The sequence below is a fragment of the Coregonus lavaretus genome, assembly GCF_964263955.1.
Source record: "Coregonus lavaretus genome assembly, chromosome: 20".
NCBI classification, from domain to species: Eukaryota; Metazoa; Chordata; class Actinopteri; order Salmoniformes; family Salmonidae; genus Coregonus; species Coregonus lavaretus.
In genome coordinates this window covers 24,476,058-24,488,047 of record NC_140007.1, presented here as the reverse complement: position 1 = coordinate 24,488,047, position 11,990 = coordinate 24,476,058, and the positions used below count along the sequence as shown (strand labels likewise).

At 39.1% G+C, this 11,990-nt stretch overlaps 1 protein-coding gene across 1 annotated transcript; it reads left to right on the top strand.

The window, feature by feature from the left end:
- The first annotated feature begins 2,916 nt into the window (after positions 1–2,916).
- LOC311147478 (pre-mRNA-splicing factor SPF27-like) lies at positions 2,917–11,372 on the top strand. The gene is made up of 7 exons (XM_084184202.1): positions 2,917–3,124; positions 7,724–7,816; positions 7,993–8,063; positions 8,201–8,362; positions 9,186–9,236; positions 9,433–9,513; positions 9,600–11,372. Exons 1-7 carry the CDS (start codon positions 3,032–3,034, stop codon positions 9,724–9,726), a joined length of 678 nt encoding a protein of 225 aa, XP_084040328.1. The 5' UTR covers positions 2,917–3,031; the 3' UTR covers positions 9,727–11,372.
- The last annotated feature ends 618 nt before the right edge of the window (positions 11,373–11,990 follow it).

Sequence of the window (11,990 nt, the reverse complement as noted above, 5' to 3'; positions counted from 1 at the left end):
AAATAATAGTCCCACTAACCCCAAACCAGATGGGATGGCGTATCGCTGCAGAATGCTGTGGTAGCCATGCTGGTTAAGTGTTCCTTGAATTCTAAACAAATCACAGACCGTGTCACCAGCAAAGCACCCCCACACCATAACACCACCTCCTCCATGCGTTACGATGGGAACTACACATGTGGAGATCATCCATTCACCCACACCGCGTCTCACAAAGATACGGCTGTTGGAACCAAAAATCTTCATTTTGGACTCCAGACCAAAGGACACATTTCCACCGGTCTAATGTCCATTGCTTGTGTTTCTTGACCAAAGCAGGTCTCTTCTTCTTATTGGTGTCCTTTAGTAGTGGTTTCTTTGCAGCAATTTGACCATGAAGGCCTGATTCACACAGTCCCCTCTGAACAGTTGATGTTGAGATGTCTGTTACTTGAACTCTGTGAAGCATTTATTTGGGCTGCAATTTCTGAGGCTGGTAACTCTAATGAACTTATCCTATGCAGCAGAGGTAACTCTGGGTCTTCCATTCCTGTGGCGGTCCTCGCGCTTGATGGTTTTTGCGACTGCATTTCAAAGTTCTTGAAATGTTCTGTATTGACTGACCTTCATGTCTTGTAATGATGGGCTGTCGTTTCTCTTTGCTTATTTGAGCTGTTCTTGACATAATATGGACTTGGTATTTTACCAAATAGGGCTTTCTTCTGTATACCCCCCTACCTTGTCACAACAACTGATTAGCTCAAACACATTAAGAAGGAAATAAATTCCACGAATTAACTTTTAAGAAGGCACACCTGTTAATTGAAATGCATTCCAGGTGACTACCTCATGAAGCTGGTTAAGAGAATGCCAAGAGTGTGCAAAGCTGTCATCAAGGCAAAGGGTGGCTATTTGAAGAATATAAAATATAGTTTGATTTGTTTTACACTTTTTTTGGTTACTACATGATTCCATATGTGTTATTTCATAGTTTTGATGTCTTCACTATTATTCTACAATGTAAAAAATTGTAAAAATAAAGAAAAACCCTTGAATGAGTAGGTGTGTCCAAACTTTTGTAGTGTATATTATTCCTTTTTTAAGTAACACAAAATAACAAGAACGAGGCCATATATGGGGGTACCGAGTCAATGTGCGGGGGTACAGATTAGTCAAGGTAATTGAGGTCATATGTTCAGGAGTAAAAGTTTGCTTAACAAGTCACATAATAAGTTGCATGGACTCACTCTGTGTGCAATACGTGTTTAATGTGATTTTTGCATGACTACCTCATTTCTGTACCCCACACATACAATTAATGATCTTTACGGTCCCTCAGTCGAGCAGTGAATTTCAAACACAGATTCAACCACAAAGACCAGGGAGGTTTTCCAATGCCTCGCAAAGAAGGGCACCTAGTGGTAGATGGGTACAAATAAAGAAAGCAGACACTGAATATCCCTTTGAGCATGGTGAAGTTATTAATTACACTTCGGATGGTGTATCAGTACACCCAGTCACTACAAAGATACAGGCGTCCTTCCTAACTCAGTTGACGGAGAGGAAAGAAACCGCTCAGTGATTTCACCATGAGGCCAATGGTGTCTTTAAAACAGTTACAGCGTTTAATGGCTGTGATAGGAGAAGACTGAGGATGAATCAACAACATTCTAGTTGCTCCACAATACTTACCTAATTGAAAGAGAGAAAATAAGGAAGCCTGTACAGAATAAAAACATTCAAAAACATGCATCCTATCAGCAACAAGGCACTAAAGTAATACTGCAAAAAATGTGGCAAAGCAATTCACTTTTTGTCCTGAATACAAAGCATTATGTTTGGGGCAAATCCAATACAACAAATTACTGAGTACCACTCTCCATATTTTCAAGCATAGTGGGGGCTGCATCATGTTATGAGTATGCATGTAATCGTTAAGGACTGGGGAGTTTTTCAGGATAATAAAGAAATGGAATGGAGCTAAGCACAGGCAAAATCCTAGAGGAAAACCTGGTTCAGTCTGCTTTCCACCAGACACTGGGAGATTAATTCACCTTTCAGCAGGACAATAACCTAAAACACAAGGCCAAATCTACACTGGAGTTGCTTACTAAGAAGACCGTGAATGTTCCTGAGTGGCTGAGTTAGAGTTTTGACTTAAATCTACGGCAAGATCTGAAAATGGTTGTCTAGCAATGATCAAGAACCAATTTGACATGTTGAAGAATTTTTAAAATAATAATGGGCAAATGTTGCACAATCTAGGTGTGGAAAGCTCTTAGAGACTTACACAGAAAGACTCACAGCCGTAATCGCTGCCAAAGGTGTTTCTACAAAGTATTGACTCAGGTGTGAATACTTACGTAAATTAGATATTTCTGTATTTAATTCTCAATAAACTCTCTAAACTTTCTAAAAACATGTTCTCCTTTTGTCTTTCTGAGGTATTGTGTGAGATTTTTTTTTATTTAATCCATTTTGAATTTAGGCTGTAACAAAATTTGGAATAAGTGAAGGTGTATGAAAACTTTCTGAAGGCACTGTAAAATGTGCATCTCAACAGATACAATTTTGAACTATTGTACGTTTTTTTTGTTATGTTTTTATAAACGTGAAATGTCCACCCTACATGTCAAAATAAATGTGAAATGTGAGTTTGGTATTCATTCATGACTCCACTACTTCAACAAGTTTGTCTCCCTGTGTCCGGTCAGGTAAGTTATGTATTTTCTGTCCTAATGGCATGCCATTTTTGTGGTAATTAGTCATAGGGACCTAAGCTATTACATGATTAACACCAAATTCAGGATGCAAATGGAATATGTTGAAAGATATAGTATTAGCTATGTTACATAATTATGAAATAGTAATGAGTTAAGAATCACTCCAGGGCGTAAGGGGCGCTATACAACCAAAGGCCATAAGACACCAAAGAAAAATACGTTTAGCTTCCGGGAAGACGGCAGGAGAGACCGGCTGCGTTGTTTTGCTGCCGAGACAACTAGCTAGCTATCCAGCGGTGCTAGCAAACAAACAAACAACTAAACTGAATATGGCTGGAACTTCATCAGTAGCTGGTGAAGTATTTGTCGATGCCCTACCGTATTTTGACCAGGGTTATGATGCAGCCGGCGTCAGAGAGGCGGTAAGTATCTACTCTATACATAGCTACCAGTTGCTAACTAGCTAGCATCAGACATGAGCTAGCTGAGAAACGCTCAACTCCGTTCTCTTAAAGCCATTCATAATACACAATATAGAAAAACAGAGTATACAACGGAGTATACAAACAGTCAGGGGAATACAGAGAAATGATAAAGACCATTATAGCAAGTTTTGATTGCTTTTTTGTTATGAGAAGAAAATATTTATATATTGTTCAATTTCATTCGCAAAAATAGTTTTCCAACTCAAATTTACATTTATGAATATAGAATTTATCTAAAATAACAGGTTGATTTAAGAAGAAAGGCTTTGCATAGTCTTTGCTATACTTTGTAAAACCTAATCACATTTTCAGTATCGCGTGTGTTCTGGTAAGGAAACTGAGTCGGATGCACTCATGCACAGGTAGACGATAGCAACAAATCATTACAAGCAAACTGTTTTGAAGCACTTATTAAATCTTCCATAATCAAAATGATACCAAATCGTTTGTTTCATTTTCGTGTATTATAAAAAAATCAGTAGCCTTCATTAGCCTAATGGGGTGCTGTTCAGCAAATGTTAAAGCAAGATGTGTTTACAGTAATGACATACAAACACCATAGTTTGATCTAAGTGAGCTATAATTTTTTTTTTTGTATTTCATTAAAGAAAGATTATACATTTAAAGTGTTAATTACATTGTATTGGTCTATCCCCACATTCTTTATCATTTTTAAAAAGTAGTTATATTACAGTGAACTTCGACCCCTAGACTTGTTTTTTTGTTTGTTGATGTGCTACTAGTAGATCATTAGTCCAGTGTGATGACCATTGCATACCGTAAGATGCCCATATTATGCCATCTTAAAATATGGGGTAAAATAATTGGTTGTTATACACAGTGTACAAAACATTAGGACCACCTTCCTAATATTGAGTTGCACCCCCTTTTGCCCTCAGAACAGCCTCAATTCGTTGGGGCATGGACTACAAGGTGTCGAAAGCGTTCCACAGGGATGCTTGCCCGTGTTGACCCCAATGCTTCCCACAGTTGTCAAGTTGGCTGAATGTCCTTTGGGTGGTGGACCATTCTTGATACACACAGGAAGCTGTTGATTGTGGAAAACCCAGCAGCGTTGCTGTTCTTGACAGACTCCAACCAGTGCGCCTGGCACCTACTACTACTACCCTGTTCAAAGGCACTTAACTTGTCTCCACCCCTTCATCTACACTGATTGAAGTGAATTTAATAGGTGACATCAATAAGGGATCATAGCTTTCACCTGGTTAGTCTGTCATGGAAAGAGCAGGTGTTCCTAATTTTTTGTGCACTCTGTGTATATTACAGTGAACTTTGAGGGTGCCCATATTATGCCAGCTTAAATATGTTTTGTGACTTGTGCCACTAGTAGATTAATAATCCATTGCAAAGCATAACATGCCCATATTAAGCCAGCTACAATATTGGAACAATACTTGCTTGCTGTATATTACATTTAAACTTTCAGGAACCTACAGTTGATGTCTGAAGTTTCATACACCTTAGCCAAAGACATTTAAACTCAGTTTTTCACAATTCCTGACATTAAATCCTAGTAAAGATTCCCCGTCTTAGGTCAGTTAGGATCACCACTTTATTTTAAGAATGTGAAATGTCAGAATAATAGTAGTGATTTTATTTCAGCTTTTATTTCTTTCATCACATTCCCAGTGGGTCAGAAGTTTACATACACTCAATTAGTATTTGGTAGCATTGCCTTTAAATTGTTTAATTTGCGTCAAATGTTTCAGGTAGCCTTCCACAAGCTTCCCACAATAAGTTGGGTGACTTTTGGCCCATTCCTCCTGACAGAGCTGATGTAACTGAGTCATGTTTGTAGGCCTCCTTGCTCGCACACGCTTTTTCAGTTCTGCCCACAAATTGTCTATAGGATTGAGGTCAGGGCTTTATGATGGCCACTCCAATACCTTGACTTTGTTGTCCTTAAGCCATTTTGCCACAACTTTGGAAGTATGCTTGGGGTCATTGTCCATTTGGAAGACCCATTTTGACCAAGCTTTAACATCCTGACTGATGTCTTGAGATGTTGCTTCAATATATCCACATAATTTTCCTTCCTCATGATGCCATCTATTTTGTGAAGTGCACCAGTCCCTCCTGCAGCAAAGCACCCCCACAGCATGATGCTGCCACCCCCGTGCTTCACGGTTGGGATGGTGTTCTTCGGCTTAATCTACCCCCTTTTTCCTCCAAACATAACGATGGTCATTATGGCCAAACAGTTCTATTTTTGTTTCATCAGACCAGAGGACATTTCTCCAAAAAGTACGATCTTTGTCCCCATGCGCAGTTGCAAACCGTAGTCTGGCTCTTTTTTATGGCGGTTTTGGAGCAGTGGCTTCTTCCTTGCTGAGCGGCCTTTCAGGTTATGTCGATATAGGACTAGTTTTACTGTTGATATAGATACGTTTGTACCCGTTTCCTCCAGCTTCTTCACATGGTCCTTTGCTGTTGTTCTGGGATTGATTTGCACTTTTCACACCATCTCTAGGAGACAGAACGCGTCTCCTTCCAGAGCGGTATGACGGCTGCGTGGTCCCATGATGTTTATACTTGCGTACTATTTGTACAGATGAACGTGGTACCTTCAGGCGTTTGGAAATTGCTCCCAAGGATGAACCAGACTTGTGGAGGTCTACAATTAATTTTTCTGAGGTCTTGGCTGATTTCTTTTGATTTTCCCATGATGTCAAGCAAAGAGGCACTAAGTTTGAAGGTAGGCCTTGAAATACATCTACAGATACACCACTAATTGACTCAAATGATGTCAATTAGCCTATCAGAAGCTTCTAAAGCCATGACACATTTTCTGGAATTTTCCAAGCTGTTTAAAGGCACAGTCAACTTAGTGTATGTAAACTTCTGACCCACTGGAATTGTGATACAGTGAATTATATATGAAATAATCTGTCTGGAAACAATTGTTGGAAACATTACTTGTCATGCACAAAGTAGATGTCCTAACCGACTTGCCAAAACTATAGTTTGTTAACAATACATTTGTTGAGTGGTTGAAAAACGAGTTTTAATTACTCCAACCTAAGTGTGTGTAAACTTCTGACTTCAACTGTAATTCAATTTTAACCAGCGGTTGGAACAGGTTCAGGGAACAGAACAGAAAACCAGATAGATTTGAGGAACAGAACCCGAGAACGAAAGTAATCTAGACTGTTCTGAACAGAACTGTTATTTTAAAAAGCATGGGAACTGGCTAATAAAGTTATTTTACGTTCCGGGCATTTTTTTCAAGTCCCACAAAAAAATGCAGCCAGGCGCCTATGCAAAGCCCTCACTTTGTCACTCAGAAACGTATTCCAGTGTCTGCCTGCCAGCTGGAAATCTTTGCCAGTGTGTGTGTGTAGGCTACCTACCCCGCCCCTCTCCCTCCAAAGCATAGTCTACTGTAGCTACTGACGTTACAGGTGTGATTTTGAAATTGGGGAGGGAGATTTTTAGAGAAGAATGGATTAACGTTTTCAATGCTAATTAAAGGATACTAGGCCCACACAGATCATATATGAAATTAATAGCGATTCTATGTAATTCTATTATTACACTTAGGCTATAAAAAATAAGTGTGTGCGCGCGCTTGGGTGTCCTGTTCCGGTAAAAAATGTAATCTACTTTCACCACTGGTTAGGTTTAGGGTAGGGATGTTCCAAGGATCCCGGATAGCACTGGCGGATTCCATTGGAGAACGGAGTTGAGCGTTCCTCATCTAGCCTGCCAGCTGAAAATCTTTGCCAGTGTGCATGTGTAGGCAATCTGCCCCTCCGAAGGTTAGGCTATTGTAGCCTACTGACGTTACAAGCGTGATTCAGAAATTAGGGAGAGATGTTTAATTAACTTTTTCAATGCTAGTTACGAATACTATAGTTATCACGTTTCACATTGGATTTATTAACTACAAAAAGGTAAGACGTGTTTTTAATTCTGGTGCCGCTCTGCACACACAAGCTTGTTATCTCAGGCAACGTTAAGCCAACTCTCGGAAGTTCAAAGATTTTTCAAAGCCGCTCCTCCGTAGGTATAATTCTGTTGGCCTAATTCAGATAATACATGTCGTAACAAGATGCCCAGCGCGTCAAGCCAAACTTCCTCCTCCATCCTCTCTTGCTCTCTTCCCATCCGCAAAATTTCTGTCACATCTCGTGCCCTACACTTGTCTGTCCATCGCGCATGTAAACAACTATAGCTTGCCCGCACCATAGCAAGCGGATCTATCCGCACCGATTGGTGAAGTAATTTAATGTCGAGCTAATGTAAAAAAAAAAAATGATTTCAGAGGTTTAGAAAGGAAAGCTATAAACTGGTACTTTTGGGGGGTTCAAACCGGTTCAGAACTTTATTTTGTAGGTCAGAGCAGTGGAACTGAACGAAACAAAAATAATGGTTCAGAACAAACTATTGGAAAATAATTTAGGTTCCAACTCCTGCTTTTAGGTCACCTCAGTTACAAGTCTAGCTAGTCTACTGTACTAGTATGCTGTCTGTTAATCTGTTAAATGATGTAAATGTATTAATTTCCATACACAGGCTGCAGCCTTGGTAGAGGAGGAGACTCGCCGATACAGACCCACCAAGAACTACCTCAGTTATATGCCAACACCCGATTTCACTACATTTGAAGTAAGTACCACATACACAGTTCCTCATGCAATAAAAAAAGGCATAAATTAATATGTACACTAATGCCGTGCCATATGGCTGGCTTTTGACTGACTCATCACTGTCAACTGTGTAATCTACACTGCTCTACAATGACATTATGTGAAGCAAATACTAATGCTTATATCACCCATCAGACTGAAATCATGAGGAATGAGTTTGAGAGGCTAGCAGCCCGGCAGCCCCTTGAACTTCTCAGCATGAAGAGGTAAACCCAGTCTACTCTTTTGCTCAGAGCAAGAACAGTCATGTTAAAAAAAAGCTTGCTAACTTTCAATCCCCCATTCAGTTCTAACTTGATGCATTCTCAGAGTGTACACAACTGTTTCTGTTTCACCTGTGCAGATATGAGCTTCCAGCTCCATCGTCAGGGCAGAAGAATGACATCACTGCATGGCAGGACTGTGTGAACAACTCCATGGCTCAGCTGGAGCATCAAGCAGTGCGCATTGAGAACCTGGAACTCATGGCACACTACGGCACCAATGCATGGAAGGTCTACAATGAGTGAGTCAGTGGCTGCTGCTTGTGCCCAGTAGAGCTCTTCATTTATTTTTGTTTCCAAGAAAGAGTCAGGGGGGACAACCAAACTGATTTGAATTAAGCTAACAAATGGGGTTTGATAGTGATTTAATTTGATACTATAGGAGATCAGTCTTTTAGTCTTTTTACTTGTCAGTTTAGTCCTTTTTCAAATCAAATCATATTGTATTTGTCACATGTGCCGAATACAATAGGTGTAGACCTTACAGTGAAATGCTTACTTACAAGCACTTAACCAACAATGCAGTTTTAAGAAGAAAAAGTGTTAAGTAAAAAATAGATAACTAAAAAATTAAAATAACGAATAATTAAAGAGCAGCAGTAAAATAACAGTAGCGAGGCTATATACAGGGGGTACCGGTATAGAGTCAATGTGCGGGGGCACAGGTTAGTAGAGGTAATTGAGGTAATATGTACATGTAGGTAGAGTTAGTGACTATACATAGATAATAAACAGAGAGTAGCAGCAGCGTAAAAGAGGGGGTGGGGGGGGGAACAATGCAAATAGTCCGGGTAGCCATTTGATTAGCTGTTCAGGAGTCTTATGGCTTGGTGGTAGAAGCTGTTAAGAAGCCTTTTGGGCCTACACTTGGCGCTCCGGTACTGCTTGCCGTGTGGTAGCAGAGAGAACAGTCTATGTATAACTAATGATGCAGTCTACCAATCACTTGATTTCTTAACATATAGACAATATATATTTTTACACATGCTTGTCCTGAAGGGTAACGTATAGGTTCACAGGAATTTTGACGTTGCCTTCATCTTTGTCATTATTTCCACTCCACAGTAACCTGGCCTTTATGATTGAATTGGCTCAAAAAGAACTACAGAAATGTAGGTAAGTAAATGGTGTGAAAATGTTGCGTTACAATTTCCAGGTCGTGCATCACATTCCTCATGGTTAGCTTGTTTAGTAATAGTTTTGGACTGTGACACAAACTGTGTCAACAAGCTTCTGCATGTCAATAACGAGCTTCTGCCTATACAGTATATATTTTTAACAGCCTTTTCTGTTGTGTGTGTCATTTATACAGAAAGCAGATTCAGGACTTGAACTGGCAACGGAAGAATGATCAGCTTGCAGGCGGGGCCAAGCTGAGAGAGCTGGAGTCAAAGTCAGTTCTGTGAATGTTGTATTTTTCATTACTGTTCTCTCAAATGTGGTATGATTTCTAAACCCTTGCCATCTCTCTTGTAACAGTTGGGTGTCCCTCGTAAGTAAAAACTATGAGATTGAACGTGCCATTGTCCAGTTGGAGAATGAAGTTGGACAGCGCAAACAGCAGCATGGTGACGAGAACAAGGAAAACATTCGACAGGACTTCTAGAACCAGAACCTTGTACAAGAGACGTTCTACAAGAAAGGAAATGTTGAGCTTGCAGCTGAGAACAACGAAAACTAATGTGAAAAGAACAGGACTGTCACTCCAAACTTTAAGAACCTACTTGCCTTGGCTGCACAGCTTCTTATGAGAGAAAGTCTTTACATTAGTCTGACAGTGACCATTGAAAAACTATTGGCCCTGTGTAGAGCATATTCAGTGTACCTAGAGATCACTTCAGAGGTGAACTGTGAATTTTGGTGTATTTAAAATAAAAAAATAAAAAGATTGTCAATTTAAGTTCTAAAATGAGGTAGAGTTAAGAATAACTAATGATGCAGTCTACCAAAGTCACTTGATTTCTTAACATATAGACAAGTACCTGTGCACAAAAACATGCTAGCATGTGTTTAAGTGCATGTTATGATGAAGAAAATAATTTCCAAACTGATCAACTTCAACATAGCAAAGTTGTTTGAATTTTTTACTACTTTGTGATACAAAAGTTTTTGTGCATGTAGGCAATTATTATTATTTTTACACTATTATAATAAATGTGTCGAGACATTGTTTAAAGATTGGTTATGCGTCTACTGCCTTAACAGATACGCCCTTGTTCTTGCCTGTAAATAGATCTCCCTATCAGTGAATATGAAATATTGCGAAATGTTTAGTTGAAAAGGAGACGCTATTGCTGCTGTCATACGGCAATGAGTATTGCCTAATACTTTTTTTTATGAGGGAAATGCTACATTTCTTGTGGGTGAGATTTATAATTTTAAATCTTTCATATTATTTGGAAATGTAAAGCATTACTTTTATATTATCCTATCATTTTTGGGTCCTACAAATTATTTGGGAATGTTTATACACAGTTATTGACAAACATGGACAAAGATGATGCATGAATCCATAGAGAGCCTATTAAATTACTAGAAGGGCTATGTCATACACCCTCAAAGTTCCCAAATGGGTGAAAATGGCAGCCATATTAATCAGGGAGAAATCCAAACCAGTCTAATAATGGCAGTAGAGGTATAATCCTGATTTTACTAATGCAGGAAAATAAAAGGCATGTGATATCAGAAATTGTAATTGTCAACCTAAAATGTCATAAATATAGTTTATATGGGTTTTATACACATTCTGTATAAATAGCCTCATGTGAACAGACCATAAATGTCTAAAATATATATATATATATATATAGGAAAGCTGTGAGTTTTATTATATGATACAATATCATTACTTGTTGCATTTACAACTTGTCTATGTCCTATCATCAACTGATTTCAGTGTATAGATTGACACATTGTTTGAATGGAATGTTGGCAGTTAATTTGAAAAATTAATAGAATCATTCCTCAAACTGTGTGGCTAACAAACATACAGTGCAGATCAATTCTTCAAATTAATTATTTAACACAATATTTTAAACAATACAATCTTATCACAGCACTGGCAAACCATGGTTGACTAACTCCCTGACCAAAATGGCTGACCTTTATCCCATCATAAGAATGTTCATGGCCATTCAAGTATTCTAATTGTATTGTGTGTAATTTCTGTGTCAGGTCTCATCTGTAAAAGAAACCTTGGTCTCAGTATGACACCCTGATAAAATTATGGTTAAATAAACATTCCTAATTCTACGCATGAATCAATAGTCAAACGCAAGACCGTAAATCACGTAATGACGTAGCCAACACGTTTTTTTCATCGGTACGTAGGACGTTCAGGGTTGCGGTTCAAAACGGAGAGGCTATACGGACACGCCTGGTGTCCAAATTGATGACGTTTTCGCACAGAGAGAGTCGAGTGGAGACGAACGCATTCGGTTCAGTCATCCTGATGAGCGCTTCGACAGCTAGCTAGTTTATGATTACGGCTAGAAACTTCAGCGAGAATTTGTCTGCCGAAGTTGGGATTTGGGGGTGTTCAGACTCATTCCGTTTTTATAAGAGTAATTGTTCGTATTTTTACAATACATTTCAGTTGAAAATCACTACAATAAATGTGCTTTAGCTGTCATCCTGGCCTGATATTATCTACACACTATCTAGCTACTTCTCTCTCCTGCGGCAAACAGGAACGAAGGACACTGTGCCCGGTGTTGTGTTGCAGCGTATACTCTTCCGATTGAGCAGTATATAATGTATTAGTGACATCCAAGTGGTTACTACCAATATTACAAGTTATTTATCCTGTAGGCTGCTATCCTACTCGAAATAAAATGAAGTGGGATGGAACAAATTGGAGATGGTGACCAA